At 42.4% G+C, this 22,882-nt stretch overlaps 1 protein-coding gene and 1 pseudogene across 12 annotated transcripts in view; one reads left to right on the plus strand and one right to left on the minus strand.

Moving 5' to 3' along the window:
* Nucleotides 1–22,882, minus strand: part of PDE4DIP (phosphodiesterase 4D interacting protein) — a 241,637-nt gene that overhangs the window by 63,378 nt on the left and 155,377 nt on the right. For 7 of the 12 annotated variants that reach the window (XR_009244910.1, XM_058660125.1, XM_058660127.1 and 4 more), the window contains exons 1-10: nucleotides 14,202–15,588; nucleotides 6,621–6,752; nucleotides 5,864–5,983; nucleotides 5,570–5,662; nucleotides 5,235–5,447; nucleotides 3,942–4,100; nucleotides 2,871–2,984; nucleotides 2,589–2,726; nucleotides 1,731–1,910; nucleotides 588–782 (exon numbers count right to left, since the gene is read on the minus strand). Coding sequence is in view for 11 of the 12 variants with exons in the window: in XM_058660125.1 (XP_058516108.1) it covers nucleotides 588–782; nucleotides 1,731–1,910; nucleotides 2,589–2,726; nucleotides 2,871–2,984; nucleotides 3,942–4,100; nucleotides 5,235–5,447; nucleotides 5,570–5,662; nucleotides 5,864–5,983; nucleotides 6,621–6,752; nucleotides 14,202–15,314 (2,457 nt within the window). In the remaining variant the exon portion in view is untranslated. Of the gene's footprint in view, nucleotides 1–587; nucleotides 783–1,730; nucleotides 1,911–2,588; nucleotides 2,727–2,870; nucleotides 2,985–3,941; nucleotides 4,101–5,234; nucleotides 5,448–5,569; nucleotides 5,663–5,863; nucleotides 5,984–6,620; nucleotides 6,753–14,201; nucleotides 15,591–22,882 lie in introns of those variants that run through there. The other 5 variants (XM_058660126.1, XM_058660134.1, XM_058660135.1 and 2 more) reach the window with 3 other exon arrangements.
* On the plus strand, nucleotides 19,920–20,051 carry LOC118758608 (U2 spliceosomal RNA; annotated as a pseudogene).

A 22,882-nucleotide genomic window follows, 5' to 3' on the forward strand; every position in this document is an offset into this window, starting at 1 on the left:
ATCTCTCATGTAATCGTGTTTTTTCTCCTCCTCTGTCACTTTGCTTCCAAATATATAAGTCTTTTATAAAAATTAATTTTTGAAAAAAATTTGCTTCTGACTAGTTGCACGATTGAGATCAATATACCATATTGTTATGAGATTAATTGTTCTCATAATGACCTTTAAAAAGCACAGTATTTTTGCCTTAATTCAGATTTCATAAGAATTAAGGGGAGTATACTGACCATAAAGTTTTTCCCTATGTTGGCTAAAAATATCAGCCATCACTCAAGTTTTGATCAAAGCCAAACCACTCCAGAGCCCATACTCCTTTCTCTCCAAAGGATCAGAACATCAAGCAAGAGAAACGGTCTCTAATGAAGTTTAATAGTGTTTGTAGCATTTAGGCACCCTTACAAATGTAGAGCATCCAGAAAACATTTCACATCTTGACGATGCTTATAAAACTGTAGCATGGTTAACAAACTGAAGGGGAGAAACAGAGCTGACTGTACAATGACAGACGCATGTTACTGGGTCCAAGCACTTCCTATTTGCACACATGCGCCCAGTGGCACTTCTCTGACACGTGTGCTGGCCCTTACTTGGCTCTCCTGCTCCCTGGTGCTCACGGACTGGAGCAGGCTCTGAATCTCCATTTCATGCTCCACCGCTTGTTTGTTCCGATCACTTAGGAGGTCCTGCAGCATCCTCTCCTTGCGCTGTAGACGCTGACGCAGCTCCTCAGCTACTTCACTTTGCCCTGGTCCAAGTTTGCAGAGCAATGTTGCACTAAGATCCTAACACAGAAGAGACAACATAAGCTTCTGAAGGAAACTCTTCTACACCTCCTGCTACATACTTCTACAAACCTATCATCACACAAAGGGCTGCGAGACTCTTGTTCTATTCCTGTTTCTCCCCCAACTCCAGCAAAGGCCTTGTTTCGTAGAAGGCTGTAAATATGCAGTCAGTGAGTGGACATTAACAATACAGAAAAATACCTATTCTGGCCACTAGCTACTGTTCTCTGTAATGGGTCCTTTTCCCATTTGTTCAGCACACATAATGATTAACTCTAATGAATAATGAGCACTCGGCTCATTTATTTATTTTCTCCCCAGTATCACTTTGTAGGGGAAGCACAAAATAAGCTGAGAGGAAATAACGAGCATTTTTTACGGGCAGGATTACGTGGTTCCTATTCCTGCACAGCCAGTTAGCACATGGCAATTAAGGAAAGTGCCAAAATGCCTGGCCCTGTCACTTAATGAGCTATGTTACCCTGGACAAGCTCCTTCAGATGCTAATTTTCTTGTCTATAAAATAGGGATAATCGCATGTCCCTCACAGTCTGATGAGCAGCGGTTTGCCCAGACCCTTTAAGCCCTTAACAGAATGCCTGACCCAGCCTGAGCACACTAATTAGTAAAGGTTAGCTATAACACTGGCAGAGGTTAGCTATAATACTGTAGATGTGTATTTTGTGTGTGTGTGTATTTTTAGATGTGTATTTTTATAACTCATTAATGCTCATATATTTTCATTGAGAAAGATAATTTTTAGTTAAGCCATTTTTAATTAACGGCTGTGGAAAAAAAAAAGTGAAAGTCAATAGCTTGCCCAGGCACAGAGCAGGATTCGAAACCGGGATCACTGGCCTCCCGGGCGTCAAGAGTCCCTAGTGAGGCTGTGACATCATTAAATCAACTCCCGGAAGGTAACTGAAAAGGTAACTGAAGCCTTGCCTCTACTTCCTTGTTCCTGTCATGTAAAGAAGTCTGTAACTGCTGAATGATACTCTCTTGTTCCTTCTGCCAACAGCTAAATTTGGTTTCCATTTCTTCTTTCAGCCACTGGAGGTTCTGACAGGTCGTAGTTAACTGCTCCACTTCCAGGCCCTTGGCTCTCAGGAGACTCTCCATACTCTACAGGAACACAGAGGACGACTGTAAGTGTGAAGGGCACCCTGCAGTCCTCAAGATAAACAACAAGGCAGATCTATCTTTAAACACCTCCCAAGTTATCTCCCATGAATTCTGCTGCAAGGGGAGGAAACTTAATGTATCATCTAACAGTGCCGTGCTAATTAATTTCTTATGTTTAGAAACTCCTCATTTGTGAGAGACAAATACAAGAGTATACAAACAAAGTATTTTGGAAGAAATACACAGTGTTGTAGAAAGAGTGAGGGACCAATGACAGATAGTAGATATATAAGCTCTAGAAGGAGTTTTCCAGAAAAGTCCACAATAAACATTCATAAACAAATGTTCTAATGATAACCATATAAAGGACATGCACATAACGATAACAAGCAGTATATAATATCATGGTTGCGCCTTGCCAATGCTTATGTGTGTGTACAGACAGGATGAGAAGTATACCAGAACTATGTAAATACAAGTCAGTATCTACTGCTCCTTTCCCCCGAGCAAAGCTCCTGGTATAAGAGAAGGTTGAACTGCCAAAACATCTCATTCTCACCTTCAGTGATGGCACCGGTGACTGCCATTTGTGCTTGTGGTTTTTGTTTTCCTTATAAGGTAAATGATGGAAGAGGCTGATGCTCCAGGCTTGAAATGATGCGGGGGTTTTGCTCTTACCTGCATGGTAGCTTCGTTGGAGGAGAGGACGCCGCGCAGCCGCTCTAAGTCATGGTCTCGCTCCCGCACGGCGAGGCGAAGCTGTCGCAGTTCTCGTTCTTTCTCCTCTAGGGCGGAGAACTTTTCATCAATAGCCCGCTGCCAGGAGAGAAAGACTTCTGAAACCCCATAACCTCACTGTCCTGACTGAAGGATGAACAACAGCAAACCACAGCCCCAAAGCAGCAAACTGAGTAGCTGCAAATAATCATCTTCAGCCGTGAGCAAAATGATGCCACGTACCTCTAGAGCAACTGCCCGATCTTGTATCCGTTGCCGAAGTTTCTCAAGCAGCAGCTCGTTTGTTTCAAGGGTTTTGTCTGAGTTCTCTCGATACTGCAGGAGCTCCTGAAATTCCTGAACAGACCAAAAAACAGCTTCCTCTATTCATTTATCTGATACCAACTGAATTCCTCTTCTGTGCCAAACAATCTGTCAGTTATTCAGAATTTTTAAAAAATGAAATGTGATCACTCTCCCAAAGTGGCACGAGTTTAGCACAGATACCAGACACAATCAGCGGTAATATTCTGCAACACACACAGAACTGCAGACTGCTACAATATGCACACTTGGGGGCAGAGGCTGCATTGCCCAAATCTGCCTGAAGGGGTCACTAAGGACCACACATGGGGGTGGGAAAGGAAAGAGGGAGGGGAGAAGCAGAGGAGGAAGGGACCAGGGGGGTAGGGATGAAACCCTAAATCTACCAAAACTGTATCACAGCAAAGAGAAGATAATAACAAAAATTTACACCAAAAAAAAAATCACTTTAGGATTTCCCAAATGAAGAAGTGTTGGGGTGTATCTGTCAGATAAAACATATACCTATTTTAAAAATTATACACTGAAGGAAATGTCAAGGGTTGAGGTATGACTGAAGTTTAGAGTAGATGGCAGAATTGATCACTCTTCTCAGTGCTCTGTTTTTCCCCCTCAAACTTTCACTGTACCACACTGTATCATCCAAACCACTCGGCAATCATCTGTGTAGGTGTCTTCCCCTACTGAGAGCAGTGACCAAACCAGCCTTCGGAATACCCAGCGGAGCGCCTAACAGGTGCATACTAATCAGTTGCTGAAAATGTACTGTTTCAGTCTTTTCAGGCCTGTGTGTATTGCTTCTAACACTGATCAGCATCTTGATTCACAAAATCATATTTTCTGTTTATTTTAAATCCTCCTGATGTCCCCACACTCTACATTCTACATGTAACAGGTACTCAACACACATGGAATAATACCTTGAAAGGACATGAAAAGGAATTCCAGAGTTCTCTGAAACCAGTTGAGGCTGAAATCCCAGCAACTCACCTGAAGTAGCTGATCTTTGTGGTTCAGACTGTGGTTTAGGTGTTGGATGTGTTGTTCCTGAGTTCGTATTTCATTGCATTTTTCAATCTCCAGGGTGCGAAGTTGGTGGCTTTTATTCTGCACATCTCCCTGCAGCTGCTGCAAGGCTTTTCGCAATTCCTGAATTAAACACATTCCCTTTGTCAAAGCCATCTAAAATCTTCTCATGGTCATTAGACTTAAAAGTCTCAGCAGTTTCAAGGTATATGGAATGAAGTACAGGGAGTGGCAGAAAGCACCATGCTTAAAGCTACTATTGGATGTTCACATGGTACAAGAACAGGATTTGGAACACTTTGAAAACTGGATGGAATAGGAAGTAAATCTGACCTTACAGTCCAACACGTGTTCTTTTGCTTTACTTAAAGAAGATAGATCTATAACACTAGTAGGCATGATTCTGTTTGACCACAACCTTGATACTGTATGACAAGCTTAAAGACAGAATATTTCAATCATCCTCACAAAGACTATCACTCATCTTTCTGAACCTAATAATAACATCTTCCTAATAATAACATCAGTTTCCCTTAAGCCATCTGATGTTTCCATTAGACAAATAACAAAAAGCAAAGAATTATTCCATCCCTATAACCACTATTCCTACAACATCAGAAATTTTAATATTTTAAAGGAAATCCAGAGCTAAAATTGAACTGACAAACTATTAAGCCACAGAGATTCTTCAAAGTGACACCTTGAAATCTGATGTTAAAAAGCCTACAAAAGTTACACTACAAAAACAATTTTTGAACTCTTAAAAAAAAAAAGATACCATAAGCTGCAAGTTAGCAAGGTAAAGGAACCACTGGAAGTACATGTTCTTTAAATAAATGCCTGGCCATCCATGCATTCCTCTGGCACGGGTTCTTTCATACCTTTCTAATTTTTACTCACCCTTCAAGAATAACCTTAGCTGCCTACTCCTTGGTGAAGCTTTTTCTGACTCCTTTCCTCAGCCCCTCCTGGATACCCCTGTAGGATCCCACAGACAGTGGGGTGTCTGTTTACATGACTCTCACACTAACTGCAAGTCGCTTTATGAGAGAGGGCCAGGGCTATTCACCCGTGCATTTCCAGAACACAGTCTTATGCCTGGCACAAGGTCGGTCAAGAGGACAACCAATGATGCACAGAATTACTCAGAGTTAGTGAATGACTCAAGGGTTCAACACAAAACCATTCTGCTAAAAAAAAAAAATTACCATCAGGGCAGAGTCAGAGTTCAAGGCTACAAAACGGTTAATGATTTACCTGGTTATGTTTCCAAGCAGCTTCCTTCTGCTGTTCTCTCTCTTGTGCTACAGCTTCTACAAACTGTGCACACCGCCTGGCGTCGGCCAGCTGGCGCTCCTTCTGTCGTACTGCCCTCTGGAGCTTCTGTATTTCAAGCTGACTGCAGAACAGAGCACTCTGAAGATCGAGCAGAGCCACCTGCTGCTGAGCTGGTGCAGTACCCTCTGAACTCTGACAGGGAGCAGGAGTCATGATCACAAACAGGGCAAGCACGGAGCACCAGGGCAGACTGTAAAATGCATATGCAGCCCGGGTCGACGGCAGTCTCTCCTGTCTCATGGACCCTCACGTACCTGAAGTTGTCCAACTTGGCTCTGGTGTAGCATTTCTCGAAGCTTTGCCATGGTGTCATTTTGACTTTCAATCACCTGGTACAGCTCCTCAGTCTGAAAAGGAGAGGGGTACTCAACATGTTAGTAAAATGAACATGCATTCCATGATCTTACCTGTAATAGGATTGTTACAAAACACCAATTCAAGTTAAGATACAATTTCTAAGATGTTGACAAGTTGCATGTCTACAAAATATAACGTACTTGTCTATTTGTCTAATTTCCCTGTAGGTCCTTGATTGCCGGGTATTTTACCTCGTTTTCCCTGCTTTTCAGAGTTTCCCTGAGGTTTTGAATGGTACTATCTTGTTTCTGCGATGACTCCTGAGCAGACTTCAGTTCATGGTTCATTTCATTCAGTGTCTCTTGAAGAATCTGAATTCAACAAAGAGAACCAGCTTATTAGGTGAAGGATTTATTTTCATCACAAGTGCAACTGTCAAGTCTTTCTCAAACTGAGGGTCTAAGCCATTCTTTGAGAACTATCACCTTGTTTACGTTTTTCCACATCTAGTAGCTGATAAAATCTTAAGTCACTGAGCAGAAGAGAGCTGCAGGAAAAACAAAATTGGGCCTTCCATATATCACTTCCTCAATCCTCACACACCGATGTCTGCTCTAATGGGCAGTTGTCCACAAGGCCACTGTGGATCCGACACACAGACCAGGCAGCATCTGCTGTCTGGCACAGAGCAGGACACCACAATGGCACAGAACCCACGGGCATGAAGAGGTGTGAAGTTACATGAAACTGAAAAGCATACACCTGCTCTCCAGCTGTTTTCACAGATAAAGACTTCATGCACGTTTTAATCAAACACCTAAAAGGTCCCAGCAATTGGTCTGTGTAGAGCAAGTAAAATGCTGACAAAAAACAAAGGGAAGCCCAAACCTATCCATGAAATGTTCCCTAGCTCACGGGGTGTCCACAGAATTAATCTCCCAAGTGCTTCCCAGGTTCAGACTCTTCGAGAAAACCCTGTGATCTCCAAAGGCGCAGAATTCCTCATACCTTGTTGGTGGCCTCGGTTTGTTGGATTTTTTCCTGAAGTTCTGCCAAGTGGGAATCAGGCACAGACTGTTGACTTACAGTGGTCTCATTGGAATTCACCTTTTGTTGTCTGAGTAATTCTTCAGTCATGGGCTAAGAAGTAGTGAGAAAAGTTGAGTTAGATGAAACCAATAATAAATGCTATCTTCATATTCTGGCATCATTTTTTGCCAGAGATCTAGACGATTGGAGTTGTTATGTGAAATATCTACTTGATTTCCTGAAGACAGTCCTGTTCCTTATCAGTGCACCAATTCTAGGGCCAGTATCGTGGCACAGAGGGTTAAGCCACCCCTTGCCATGCCAACATTGCTCATGAGCACTGGTTCCAGTCTTGATTGCTTCCTGCTAATGTGCCTGGGGAAGCAGCAGAAGGTGCTCAAGTACTTGACCCTGTCACCCACATGGGAGACCAGGATGGAATTTCCAGCTCCTAGCTTCAGCCTGGCTCAGTTCCAGCTGCTGCAGTCAATTGGGAAGTAACACAGTAGATGAACATCTCTGCTCTCTCTCTCTCTCTCTCTCTCTCTCTCTCTCTCTCTCTCACACACACACACACACACATACACAATCAAAAAAATCATCTTTTGAAAAAAAAACAGCGTTTAAAAAAGAACATTGCTTCACCTCCAGCCTTCCTACACTTCTCCCCTTCTACACTCTTCCCTACCAACTCACACAAACACTACATATTCACACAGCAGATACTTCAAAGAGAAGGAAGGGAATCACAGAGGGGGAATGCTTACAATGACCAAATATTTGTTTTATCCTATTTTGCACTATTCCTAAAAGAGAAAAAGTAATAGCCCATCTAACCTTTCTTAAAACATACCTGTCCACATCATTGGAAAAAATTGGCAGATTTTAAATATGGGCTACTTATTAGATAACAGTATTTTACCAATACTAACATCCTAAGCCTGTGGATTTCATTGCAGTTATGTAAGACACATCCTTGTGCTTGGAAAAACACATGCTTAAGCATTCAGGGTAAAGGCTGCAATGCCTGCAACTAACTCCCAAGTGGTTCTGGAATTTAAAAAATAATAATAGTATACCAACACTGAAAGAGTGGCATAAAACAAATGTAGAAAAATATTAACAACTGGTAAATCTGGTTGAGGGAGTTCATTTTCTTGTAACCTCACTGCAAATTATTCCAAAACAAAAAGAAAAAAGACTTAAAAGTAAAACATATGCCTATTACAGCACATGTTTAGGTAAATAACCCAGTGGTCAGGGAAGGTTTTTTTTTTTTAAGAAGAATATCAATTCACTGGAAAGATTCAGAAGAAAAAGAAATACTTGTGCATACACAAGCAATCTACGATAAACTTATTGAACGTTACTTAGTAATCATTATAAGCCAAAGATGTTAAAATAAAATTTAAGGAATTCCCTGTAGTGTTAAATTCTATCTCTTCTCCCCAAATATGCTTCCACTTCAAACAGAAGTCCAATGTTTTGAGGGGGAGGGAGTTTCTACTTTTTTGTCCTTAACACTTCACCCTTTATCATCCTCCAGACAACGGGATCACAGGATACTTTAAAACCCTTCCTGCAAGTGTCTGACTAGAAACGTAGAGTTCAGAAGTACTTGCTATTTCTCTAGTACTATTGTGAACATCTCCAGCATCAGTAAGTGCTATAACATGTGAAGCGCCATGTGAGGAATTCAAGGCTAACTGGAGTATAGGACAGGCTTCTTGGAAGACACAAAATGTGATCTGGATAGGATCTTTACAGGGGCTTATGTCAATGAAAAAAAAAGCCATTCTAGGGAGAGAAAGAGGAAAGTGTAGGGTTAGTGCAAACAAAATACTGATTTTCAAAAGATACTGTTATCTAGAAATAGAATAGTATAGTGGAGCAACTCTGAGCTTGTATTTTTAGGAGCTGGAGTGGGGAGTCACACAATAAAGAAATATACAGAATTGCAGATAGTAACAAACCCCATCTAGTAACATAGGAAAGCAGGACAGAGAGTTGGAGGCTAAGTGACTGTAAATTGGTCAGAGGAAGGTCTCTGTGAGACAGCTTTAAATGGGTATCTCAATAAAAAGAAGCCAATCCTACAAAGTTATCAGAATGTGAGTCTGAGAAAGAGGAAAACTTTCATGGCTAGAACATGCTTTCTAACAATGGCTCAATTGGCTAATCCTCCTGTTGCAAGCACTGGATTCCCATACGGGCATCACTTCATGTCACAGCTGCTCCACTTCCCATCCAGCTTTCTACTTGTGTCTTGGGAAAGCAGTAGAGGATGGTTCAAGTCCTTGGGACCCTGAACCTGCATCAGAGGCCCGGAAGACACTCCTGCCTCCTGGCTTTGGATCTGCTCAGCACCAGCCATTGTGGCTATCTGGGGAGTGAACCAGTGGATGGAAGAGCTTTCTCTCTGTATTTCTCCTTCCCTATAAATCTGCCTTCCCAATAAAAATAAAAATAAGTAAAAGAAAAAAAGATACATAATGTAAGCCACACACAGAGATTTTAACTTTCTAGTCATTTCATTGCATAAAATAAAAAATAAAGAACTGAACTTTAAAAATATTTAATTTTACTACTTAATCCCTATATATATATATATATATATATACACACACACACAAAACATTATCAAAAATATAGAATCAACATAAACACAGTTGATACGCGTTACATGATATTTTTCAGATAAAGACTCTGAAGTTCAAGGCACAGCTGACATGCACATCTCAATTCAGACTAGCCATATTCCAGTGCTCCATCACTACCTAAGGCTGCTGGGTAGCAGACGGACAGCAAAGGAGAGCACAATGCCATGAGGTGGACGAGGTAGACAAACAGGCGGGAGCCAGGTCACAGGTGGTTTCTGGATGGCAGGGTTAATGAACTTGGATTCCATTCTAATTGAGAATGGGCTACCATGCATTTAGACTTTGAAAAGATTACTGCTTGGCTTTGTGTTGAATGGATTGCCAGGGGCTCCAGGAGAAACAGAAATGGATAAAAAGGCTGCTGCAGTCAGGGGAGTGAAAGACACTCTGGGCTTGGATTACAGGGCTGGGGGAGATAAAGGAACTATCTGAATACACTTTGGAAACACAGCTACTGCTGGTGAACTGCATGGTGGAAAGAGCAAAAAGAGAAGCAAGGAGGACTCTTAAAATCTTTTTGACATTTTTGTTACTGTGGATAACAGGGAGCCTTCCCTTAAAGCAGCATGAATTATATCACATGAAATTAGTAACAACCTCCACAGATATTTAAAATTCCCATAAAAAAAAAACTTTTCATTTATCGGGCCAGCACAATGTCTTGGCTGGCTGACCCTTCACTTCCAAGTGCCATCATACCATGTGGGCACGAGTTCATGTTCTGGCTGCTCCACTTCCCATCCAGCTTCCTGCTTATGGCCTGGGAGGGCAGTCGAGGACAGCCCAAAGCCTTGGGACCCTGAACCTGTGTGGAAGACCCGGAAGAAGCTCCTGGCTCTTGGCTTCCGATCAGCTCAGCTCCAGCCATTGCAATCTTTAGGGGAGAGAACCAGTGCATTGAAGACCTTCTATCTCTCTTTCCATTTTATATACAAGAAAATCGAAAGTAATTTGGTAAGTAATTTGTCCAAGGTTACCCAGGAAATCAGGGAAAGGATCCAATTAAACTAAATGCTTGGTAATGTATCTTCATTTCTATCAACCCACTGCCTCCTATAATGCCAAAAAGTTATAGAGATCAAAAGCTTCTGTTTTGTGAACAAGAACGAAAAACGCACACAGGTAGGGCTGTCTCCTTCCTGGTCTAATATTCCAATCCTTCAGTGGCTCTTACAAATAAAAAGGAAATTTTAAGAATGTACACATATAAAACAGAAACTTTAAAACCAAAGAATGCCACAGAAAAGTATATAATCAATCCCAATCTTCTCTGACCTTAACATGAAAAATAACTGGGAACTCCTAACCATATTAGCCTTATCTATTAAGAGCTGGAAGAGGTTATTTATAATAATTCGTAATTCTACTGCTCAGAAAAATATCCTTTCAGATAACAGGCTGCCAAAGAGCACTCAGCAAGTTCCCGTGAGTCCACAACTCACAATGAATTATTGCAACGTATCAATAACAGAAACGAATCATTCCTATGAAGACTTTCATAGGGTACGAAATCAGTAATACTTGACTTAGTAGAATCAGTCTTAGTTCCTAGACTAACAGCTACTAAAATTCTGTGGCAATAATAACACAGTTTTGAAAGAAGCCACTTTGGGCTCAGAGTTTACACAAATGCTTTCCAGCATCAGAGAAGAGCATAGCTTCCAGAGCTACCGCTGTCTAACGTAAAACATCTGCCCAAGTGACAGAGCTTCTGCATAAACAGTATTTTTTAAGCAACTTTCTAACACTCACAATGGTGAGCCATAGATCCAAACTGCTATAATTTTTTTTAGCTTATTGTCACTAATAAGAGCCAGACAAGAACCACTCACTAGCACCAAATTAGATTTAATCTTTGATGAGCCTCTAAGCCTAACACCTTTCAAAAGGCCTGATCCACTTAACACAGCTAAGCTACTAGTGGCACACATTGACCATTGCCGTAAACAAGCAAATCTTGGCATTGCAAGAACTAAAAAAATGATCTGTTCATGAATTTACAGAGAAAAGGAAGCTTACAATTGCACACAATCTAGGGCTCTATAAATCATTACTTAGTCAAAGACCCCATAGCTTTTCTGGATCTGGACAAGCCATAAAGAAGGAAATTATCACTAGGATTAGCCTTCAAACCTTCCTGCAGATATCTGAATAGGAACAGATGCCCAGACATAAAATTTATAGAGGGCAAACACATCACTTTGTGTAATGCCAGAAAATAAGTACAACTTCGTTACTGCTGTTTTTCTTAAAGAGAGGAAAATAAAAATTAAAAAAAAAAGAAAGGAAAGTGGTAGTTCTGATGTTGATATTTAATACTGCATACAATGGAGCTAAGTGGAGGATTAAACAAAGGAATCAAGAGGCCCTAACATCACCACTTCATTCTCTGCCATAATAGGTTTTCTCCCATAGAACTTAACTAAAGGAAACTTTTATCTTTATTGTTTTTTTCTATCTACAAACTAAAAAGCTGAAAAGAATTTACATATTTCTATTCTTGCCACATTTTTGCAGAGAAATAGACAAACACTGATCTGCCTTTGTTCCACATAGCTCTGGTCTTTCCCCAAAACAAAGCAGCCCTCAAGGAGCTTTTTAAAACTCAACCAGAATTAAAGAACAGATTAGATATCCAAAATAAAATCAAAAATAAATTAAAAAAAAAAACAAAACAGAAAGAGGCGGGCCCAATTTGCCTATTTTCTACCTCACGTACAAATTGTTACAGAAAATGGCCCGTTAATTAAACACTGCACTTGTTAAAGCTGAGGTTTGTTTTCCCCCTCCTCCTCCTGTGTTATTCTTCCACCAACAATAAAGAAGCCAGGTAGCAGCAGAAAGATCATGTGCTCTTTGAGAACGCCAAGGTCCAACCTCGGTGGTGAAAATGGGGGCTTAACCTCAAGATAGTTACCATTTGTGCTCACCTGGGATGGCAGATTTTCTTCATAAAATTTATAAAGAGTCCTCCTGGCATCCCTAAGGTATACAAAGTAGTGTGGTGGTTTAAAAGCAGCCCATATATTTCAAACACTGTACTTATGTTGACGTATCTAGGCAATGTGATTGAATGCACAGACTTCAAAGGGCATGGCTGAGAACAGTAGTTTTTTCAACTCTGCAAAGACTAAGATATTGAACCCATAAGCTTTTCTGTGATTCTAACTTGACTGACTGCATGAGACGATCTTTAAAAACTTTACTAACTCCAAAATTTCCCATATCCAGGCACCCCAAAATGGCATTCTTAATTAAACATTTAATTTTAAAAATTAAACGTCAATTTTAAATTATATGGGGGAAATGCCTGTTATATTCTCTACAATACTGGTCATATTTGAGAGGAGAAAACAACTTATTTCCTATTTATCCTGCCCAGTCTACTTTCAGATCCTAATGTGAAAAGAGCACTTTTAATTTCTGAGCATCCACATCTAGTCACAGAAATGTTGTTGATACTCAAATGCAGCTGTTAGACCTCAAAGAAAAGGAAGCAACAGAAGAGAATACAGTATCAGACACACAATACTGAATATTGTATGCAAATGAAAACCTATTAATGTTTCTTTACTTTCTATAATACTTTCATACGCATATATCAGGGCACTTCAGAAAAAGTAAAATTAAAAATGAGTTTAAGTGAAAAAAATTATAATGCATGGAAAAATTGGCATTATAAAAAGCTGCAGGGATTTAAAATTCAGGCTTTTAATTCTACTTGCCACAAACTTTTTCAAGTATCCTTGTATACTGCTTCTGATCATTGTAAATTTGAAAAGCTTTCTTTCATTTTCTGCTTCAATTCTCACTGTAACACAAATGTTACACATGGCTACTTCTCAAATTTTTCACCTAAGAATCAACAATCTCATTTGTTATCAAACTCCAAATTCCTGGAATGATGTCGACTTTTGAAAATGTGCTCCTAATGCCTCACCTTCACAGTGTTCTCCCTACAGAATTTGTATCGAGTGGAGCAGGCCAGAATGCTTCCCAAAGTTAACTGATCCTAGCATTGATTGTTGCTGTGGAGACAAAGCAGCATTTGCTGAGCTCTGAACTGAAAGAATAAAAGGTTGGTGTGACATCAACTGAACATACATAAGTAACTCAGATTAAGAGCATGGGCCATTCTCCAACGATTAAGAAATACAATGGATCAAACTCTATCATCAATTAGCAGACAAATTCTTACTACCAACTCTCTTCCAGCAGGACTCAGAAGACAAACGAGCTGTGCAGTTCTTGCCTTAACATTTTGACTGATCATGCTGCAATTCCAAAGGCTCTTTTATCAGAACAAGTAGCATTAATCCTCAAATGATTCAGTAATCATAAAATTGCCCAAATATCATAATTCTTCATTGATTAGGTAATAGGTCTTCCCTGAACCCTCACCTGAAGCTCTAATCATTTTGAGTTGTTTGAAGGCTGTAATGTTCACTGCTCCAGGGAGCAACTAACTCCCTTATGGAAGGCCAAAGGGAGAAAACAGCTACAACTTAAAAACCTGTTTCAGAAATGGGGAGAGGAAAGGAGAGGAAAGGAGGCAAAAGGGAAAGTTCTAGTGCCAGAAGCTAGAATGAATGCCTTTCTTCCTTTTACAGGCTAAAACTGAATGGGCACCTTTATGTTCTTGTTTTACAAGGTATATACTGTTCTGCATTAGGAAAACCAACAGGTCTCGTTACAAAAGGACTGTGAAAAGCAAATTATCTGAGTGTGAATCAGATTTACTCAATGGGATGTACACAAAAGGTGCACCAAAAAGCCGGCTCACTCTTGAGTTTTCTGAGGCGTGTAACAGTGTTAATCTCCATTCTAGACAAAGGTCGTGCGAAGCCTGAAGCCAGCTAACTACAATGAGAAAGGCCCCGTGTAGCTAGCTGATTTATACCTGGAACCGAAGGGGCAAATACTCTTCACAGAGATCCTCCCACAGCTCCTGCAGCTCTGAAATCTCCAAGGAGTACCCTATAGGTGTCTTATAAAAGGGTTTCAAGGACCGGTTAAGGAAGCCGGAACTAACGCCGTCTGTGACCATCTGGCCAGGCTTGGCTCCAGGTGGGCTGGACCTCACCGGCACGGGGAGCTTGCTTCCACGGGGGCTTCGGATGGGCTTATAATCAAGACCTCTGATGGTGCTCAGAGCTAGCTCCAGCTTGTGACTGCACACAGGCTGTACAGCTTGCTCGTCCGCACAGCAGTCACACTTCGCGCTCCTCTCCGTCTCCTCCTCCTTCTGTTGCGGAGGACTAGCCTGGACACTCGCATCCAGAGATTCCACCGACGAACCCGGCGTCCCTTCCTCCATGCTTTCTCCATCCGGGGGTACCTTTGTGCTCGCGGAGTCCGGGGGCCCGACCTCTGACAAGGCTGGTTCTTCAGTGCAAATGCTGGTCGACCAACGGCTAGAAGGGCCACAGGAGATGCTTCTGGCCACCTTTCGAGGCACTTTGCAAATGGCCTCATAGTCGGCATCAGCCACACGCAATGCTGCGCAGCCACGGCACCGCCTGGGTCGGTTGCCAGGGCCTTCGGATGCATGGCAGCTGTGCGGCTCGTGGAGCTGATCTTCACTGTCCAGCCAGCACTCGAAGCCCGAATAGGCGAAGTCTTCCTGGAGCAGGGCAGAGTATCTCGCATCAGGCAAGCCGGAAATGTCAACCGTGCCGTTCCCCGTCTTGACCTCCGCACCGCAGTCGTCGTTGTTCTTCCTATACATGCTGGCGATGCAGAACTTGAGGCGATCCTTCTCCAGGAGCAGCTTCTGCAAGCGTTCGATGGAAAGGGCTTCGATCCGGGCAATAACCGTGTCGAACCTATAAATCCGATCAAGCATGAAAGCACACTTGCTGCAAGCAAATTCGGCCTTGCCATCGCGGGAGACATCCTTGCCGAGGACGTGAGAGAGCAAAACCTGGAGGTTGAGCTTGGACGCCGTGTGGAAGATCCAGCGCCGCTGGTTTCCACACAGCTCCCGGGCACAGATCCTGCAAATCTCCTTCATCTTGGCTCCAGAGCGAGTGCCTAGCTTCCCTGAGGCGGTGGCGGGGGCGGAGGCTGCTGGGTGATCACTCAGCGGCTCCCGCCTCGGCGCTCTCCAGCCGGCATGGCACCGCAGCCCGGGGGTGTCCACTCCCGCGGGGGCGCACCGCGGCCACCCGCGCGCCGGCTCTGGGTACCAGCGTGCTCAGTCCCGCCCCTCGGGCAGGGGGCGGGCGTGGAGATGCCGTGCCGGGATGCTGAGGGACAGCGACGCCCGCCGCACTCAGACCCCGGCGGGTATCCCTCAGCTGTGTCTCCCGCCAGCTGCCGCGTCCCCCAGCCTTGTTGTTCTTTGGCGGGGCCGGCGCAGTTCTCGGCCCGGGAGCCGCCGGCCGCGGCTGACGCAAAGCCTCGGGGATGAGGAGTCAGATTTCAAGATGGCGCCGGCCACTCGGCGCCTGCGGCCTCGGGGAGGTTGCTCTGGGAGCTGTAGTCCGCGGCCTGCGCATGCGGAGAGGCGACGGCGCCCCCCACGCCTCACCCCGTCCCAGAGTTCGCCGGCGACGCTCGCGGTGGGATTCGACCCTGTTTTCTGGAAGGCCACTTTCACCTGTTACGCTCTGCCCTCAAAGGGGCAGCGGTCAGGCTCGTCCAGGAGCCTCCACCCGCCTCTGCAGGATGTCCCGCGCCCCCGCCCCTCGGTCCTCCGGCAGTGCCACGTCCCCTGGACGAAGCGGCACCGCAGCGCGCCGCCCGCCCGCAGCTCCACCTCCTCTCCCGACCCAGCCCGCGGAGGGCAGGCAGGGCGGGCTGCGGGAGGCTCGGCCGGGGAAAGGAGGACAAGGATTTGTACCCTAGATGTTGGGCGGGAGCCATCAGGGCAACGCTGCCTGTACAGAGGAAAATCACGACAAAGGACAAAACAGTCCCCCGACAAAGGGTCCAGCCGAGACCCTGTGCCTGCAGCTGGTCAAATAGGATTTTGAAGATTTACGGAGAGCACATGGGCTTTTTCCAAGAACGCAGCCGCCCGAGCTGTTCAAAGCCCAGCCCGGATGAGCTGCTGTCCTGAGGACTGGGGACTAAACTGACCTCAGTTCCCTGAGTCTGCACTGTTCGGTTGTACGCAGCCGAGGTGGAATGCGCAGGTGCCACCAGCCATTGACCTTAAGGAAGTTTCTTCCTGCCTTGGGAAAGCAGGTGCACACTGGGCTGGAGCAGCAGTAACCTCCTGCACTTAACGTGGCCCGGTTACAGTGGCTCTGAATTTCATTAACCTGATCTGGTGCGATAAGTTTGTTAGACACCCAGATACCTTTGGGAGGGTTGAATGAGTGGCTTTAGAGAAATGGTTTAACAATGTTGAATTCATTAGATAATAGCTAATGTTGTTGCTAGTATAATATTACAATAGTTGAACATTTTAAAGTAACATTAAAACATTCTGAGACTCTGTACACATTAAGATTGTGTTATCCTAATCAACAAAACAAATACTACAGCTTCACTGTGAGAATTTTACATATGTAATTTCATCTAAATATGCATATTCTGACCCCCAAAACCAAGATTGTAAAGTAGAATTCCAAGTAAAGCTACAGCGGCATTATTGCTTACCTCTAAATATGTGAATTTCAAAGTCAAAAGAAGTTACGCAGAGGTCCACAGAGGGTAAAGCCACCACCTTCTAATCCTGGCTACTCCACTTGCTAGCCACCTCTGTGCTTATGTGCCTGGGAGAGCAATGGAGGATGACCCAAGTCTTTGGGCCACTGGACCCATATGGAAGACCCAGAAAAAGGTCCTGGCTCCAGGCTTCAGAGCAGCCCTGACCATGGCCGCCATTTAGGGAATGAAGCAGTGGGTGGAATATCTCTAAAATCCATGTAGCTCTGACTTTCAAGTATATAAGTAAATCTTAAAAGAGAAAAAGAGAGAAAAGAAAGGAAACAAAGGGAAGAAGGAGGGAGGGAAAGGGAAAGAGGAATGGAGGAAAAGTTGATCCACAATCTTTGGACTTAACAGTGATTTCAAGACCAGAAGTGGGCCCAGTGCTGCAGCCTAGTGGCTAAAGTACTTGCCTTGCATGCTCCGGAATCCTATATGGGCATTGGTTCTAATCCATGAACCTTGCTGTCCAACTAGCTCACTGCTTGTGGCCTGAAAATGCAATAGAGGATGGCCCAAAGCCTTGGGACCCTGCACCCATGTGGGAGACCCCGAAGAGGCTCCTGGCTCCTGGCTTCAAATCCACTCAGCTCTGGCTGTTGTGGCCACTTGAGGAGTGAATCAGTAGATGGAAAAAAATCTTCCTCTCTGACTCTCCTCTCTGTATACCTGACTTTCCAATAAAAATGAATAAATCTGAAAGAAAAAAAAAAAAAGACCAGGAGTTCCTAAGCGCACTCTGATGGACAGCAAGGTAGCCTCCTGAGTAGTACCCTACTGCACCATGTCTTCACTATTGTTCTACAGAACAACTAGGACAAATGGCCCATGAAAGTGCTGTGTGAGAGATTAGTCATCTTTATCAAAGTAAGTGGATATTTTTCCTATTTTGAAAATGCTAATGAGCATTTGTCAATTACTCAGCAGCAAGCCCTGGATTAACACCTTGTGTTATTCTGTTACTTAACAGGATTTTATGTCTGATGGATAACTTTGTGGAGCAATACAAATCAGTACAAATGAAAAGGCAATTTATTATTAAGAATGTAGGTAAAGACCAATATAATGAAAGAATTATATATCTATATACATACACATATATATATAAACTTCCAATAACAGGTAGAAATAATATTCCCACCCAACAACTGAAGAAAATTTGAAGGGAGCACTCTATCCTCTCCTAGAGAAAATATTTAAAGCCTTTGTCACAAAGTGGATGGTAAGCTATCATATAGAACTAGTCCTAAAACGAGCATTTACTATCAAAAATAATGAAATCACAATTAAGAAATTACTGGTGTGTAGATAACAAAACTTCAAAATTTCACACTTAAGAGAAAGAATATAATAATTCAGCATGTCATGAGGCCCATCAGAGGCCTTACTTCAGATTGTAGTTAACATTAGCTACTTTGGGAGGTAGGGGGCAGAGTCGTGCTAAAGACATATTCTTTTTATTCTGACTATTGCATAGCATTTGAATTTTTGGCAATGACTGTGGACTTCAGGGATTACCATTAAATCTTAAGTTAGAAAATATACTTAAAAGTTATATCCATCTAACACTAACAGGATCTAAGTAGATAAAACGTAAACCAAATGAGGATTTTTATAATAGGAATGATAACTATTATTGTAAATCATAACATTTATACAATAATTATATAAATGATAACATTTATATAATGTAAACAATGTAAACAATGTATACATTTATATAATGTAACAATGTAAACCGCTTATATGAATAAGAGTCCAAAGAAGATATGATGTCTAGAGTGTAGAATATAGATATTTACTTTCCTTTTTAACTAATTTGTAGCCTGTAATTTTCTACAATAAGTATGTATTGCTTTTGTCATAAGAAAAAAAATTGTTACTAAAAAAAGGAAGGATAGACACATTTTGGTATATACATCTAAAACTAACAACAATAGGGCCTGGCGCAGAAGCCTAGAGGCTAAGTCCTAGCTTCACACGTGCGGGGGATCCCATATGGGCACCGGTTCTAATCCCGGCAGCTCCACTTCCCATCCAGCTCCCTGCCTGTGGCCTGGGAAAGCAGTCCAGAATGGCCCAAAGCCTTGGGACCCTGCACCCATGTGTGAGACCCAGAAGAGGCTCCTGACTCCAGGCTTTGGATTGGCTCAGCTCTAGCTGTTGTGGCCACTTGGGGAGTGAACCATCAAACAGAAGATCTTCCTCTCTGTCTCTCCTTCTCTCTGTGTATCTGACTGTCCAATAAAAATAAATCTTTAAAAAAATCAAATCCTAACCAACAATAAAAAATGAACACTGTGACATGCGGCATGAATGGATCTCAAAAACAAATCTTTTTCTAATCAATGAATACCTCCTGTGTGATTTCATTTCTTGAAATCTAAACAGAGGAGTAATGATTCTGCAGTGACAGAAATCAGAACATGATGGCAGACAGAGACGTGGGTCACAGCTGCCTGCAGGAGAGCACCGGCGTTTTCTCGGCTGAGGACGGTGTTTGGTATGCTGGAGGATGGTTGCATGTGTTCATTGGCAAAGCTTGTTGAATTGGACATTTGGAGCTGTAGATTTTATGGTGTGGGTATATTTCAAAGATGAAATGGACTAAATAAAATATATATTGCTCCACAACTTGATTTCAGAGATTTCTTTGTTAGAAAGTATCCCTCAATTTAACATAAAATGGTTTGAAAATTTGAAGGATAAAATATGCCACAGAGAAAATTGTACAAAAGGCCCTGTTTGCAAATTAAAAACGTTATAGTTCCCAACACTATGAACTTTGGAATACAGCATACGCTTGTACACTCCACAGTTTATGATTGAAACAAGTTGTGTTTTTAGGGTGAAACTTAGGGTTGGTGAATACTTAGTATCTGAAATAATTACTTCTAAACTTAGGAAGGCACATGCTAAATGAAAATATGAGAACAAGTTTATATTATAATTAGCTATTATCGCTTCTCGGCCTTTTGGGTAAGATCATGTGTAGTATCTTTTCTTATCAGTTTGATAATCAGCTATTAATAATTGATGTTGGTAGTTTGCCTTCAATATGGATTGGTAAATATAATGACAAGCACTTATAAGTTGTGTGTCCTATCTCAAGCCACTTTTACTGATCCTTAGTTTCCCAATCTATAATATGAACATGGTGAATTTAAACAGCAATTTTCAAGTTTTAACATGAATCAGAATCAACTAACAGGTTTATTAAAAGCATAGGTTCCTTGGACCTACCCTCAAAGTCTCTGTTATAGTCAGTTCTGGGATGGAACCCCAGAATTTGCGTTCCTAACCAGAGCCCAAATCATGCTGATGCTGCTGTCTGGGAACCACACTCTGAAAATCACTGCACTATCAAAAGTTAGATTCAGAAAAATCTCCATCAAAAGATCAGAAGTGGGGCTGGTGCCGTGGCATAGCAAGTTAATCCTTCACTTGCCGTGCTGACATCCTGTATGGGTACCAGTTTGAGTCCTGGCTACTCTACCTCTCTGATCCAGTTCCTGGCTAATAGCCTTGGCAAGCAGCAAAGCATGGCCTAAGGCCTTGAGACCCTTCACCCACAAAGCAGATCCAGAAGAAGCTGCTGATTCCCAGCTCAGACCAGCCCAGCTCTGGTTGTAGTGGCAATCTGGAGAGTAAAGCAGCAGCTGAAAGAGCTCTCTCTTTCTCTAAACTTTTATAAAATTATATATAAGAAGCTCTGCGGATAAATGAAAGCAAAATCTTCCAAATGAACTATTTACAGAACCTTCACTGAATTTAGAGAACTGTATCTTCACTTAGAATAAGATTTCTAAATATTACTGTGGTAAACATGTGTACCATCTTTATCTAGGCCTCTGGGTTTGGGCATCTGGGAAGTTACCTCTTAGAACTCTTCGAACATAAACACTTTTGTGCCCACTGTGTGGCACCAGAGAAGTCATGTTTCTAAGACCTAACTCTGAGCTTGGAGGGAGTTTCCAATAGAACCAAGTGGAAAATCCCCATGTCCCAAACCAGTTGCATTAGGTTTCACTGCCCTAGTTATAACATTGAAAATAGCTGTTCTAATTGCTAAAAACTATGCAGAAGGCAAATAAGGAAATTCAAGAATGTCAAAGTAAAACCAGTTAGGCCTTGTGGTAACACACAAGCAAATGGGTGACTTCCCCTTGCGTTGTGAAAACCTTTAGAAACCAAAAACAATCATGGTTCACATTAATAAACAACGTAGCATTTCAAACACTTGGTTTTAAAGCCAATAGATCTTGAGTTTATCTATGAGCAGCAATATTTGGTTTTCAGCAAAATTCATCCTCAAGTAGTGGCCATCAGACTCTTTCAAGTTATTAAATACAGCTTGTTAAGTAAGTTTTAAAGCATATGTTATCAATAAGTAAGAATGTATGCAACTCAGTCATTTCTGTCTTCAGCAATCTCTCCAGTTAGCTGAAGGAAAAAAAATTCACGCTACAATTAAAATTGTTTGATACACTAAATGGCATGACTGAAATTAAGTGTGAGTGCAGAAAAGAGTTGAATTCATATGGGCTGGGCCTGGCACTATGGCTCAATGGCTAAATTCTTGCCTTACAAATACCATGTTCCCATGTGGGCACCAGTTCACGTCCCAACTGCTCTATTTCTCATCCAGCTCCCTGCCTGCTTGTGGCCTCAGAAAGCCATGGAGGACAGCCCAAAACCTTGGCAGCCTGCACCCATGTAGGAGACCTGGACGAAGCTCCTGGTTCCTGGCTTCAGATCAGTGAAGCTCTGGCCGTTGTGGCTACTTGGGGAGTGAACCAGTGGATAGAAGATCTTTTTCTGTCTCTCCTTTTCTCTGTAAATCTGCCTTTCCAATAAAAATAAATCCTTAAAAATCTCAAATATTCATTAAAAAAAGAAATGCATATGGGCTGATACAGCTAAAGGGAACAGGGTTAGCAGGAGAGAATACTAGAGGGGGGAGACAAAGGAAGGGACTCCAGACAAAGAAAACAGCATCATCAAAATTACTGGAAGTTGGGTAAAACACATTGCAAGCCTATAAGTAAGGAGAGATGTCAGTAATTTTTGAATGGCCAGATTCATTCAAAGAACATATATCAACAACCAAGTGTAAGCCGGACAACACAACACGCCTTAGCAACTGGAAGACAATTCTCTCCTCTCCATGACTATACACATACTGCAGTTGTTTACGTGTGGGGTAACAAGGTCTTGCGTAAAAATGAAGGAAAGTGGCTAACATGCAAATCACTTTGAAGAACCAGAGGATCTGTGCTGGGTCCGTGCAGTGGGTGTGGATGACACAAAAGTATGAAGAGAACAGCTCCCTTGTTGGCTAGACCTTGAGGAGCTTCCAACTGTATTGTAAGTCCTGGCGGATGTCTCTCCAACAACTCAACGCAGTTTCACCTCCTTTACATGGACACTTAACCACCCCACGAAGAATTCTGTAATCCATTGAGGTGTTGTTTTTTGCCCTTGTGAGATAGGTATTGCAACTCATGTGAGCTGATAATGTCTTGGTGAGTGGGCCTTTAACAATTTACACACAGGAGCACAATTAAACCCATGCCATTTCTGGACACCTTATTATGTGCCTAACCATTGCCTCAGAATCTGGCCCAGACACGTAGCCTATGCACCTTCTGGGAAAGGGCTTGATAAGTATCCTAAATATTGATGAAAGTGATGGGAAAATGAGCTGAAACTGCTATGGCGATGAACACAGTTACTGTGATCTTAAAGGCTAGCCTGTCCTTGCAATTATTTGGACATAGGAAATGTATCTGTTTTAGCTTCTTATATACCTTTTGGCTAGAGGAATTAAAGGATACTTTTATTAATATTATAGAGATATGCTTTTAATTATTGTTTGATTGTTTCTGGGGTTATAGAGCCTGTAGTTGAAGGGGGATTTAA

This window comes from Ochotona princeps, chromosome 2, assembly GCF_030435755.1.
Source record: "Ochotona princeps isolate mOchPri1 chromosome 2, mOchPri1.hap1, whole genome shotgun sequence".
NCBI classification, from domain to species: Eukaryota; Metazoa; Chordata; class Mammalia; order Lagomorpha; family Ochotonidae; genus Ochotona; species Ochotona princeps.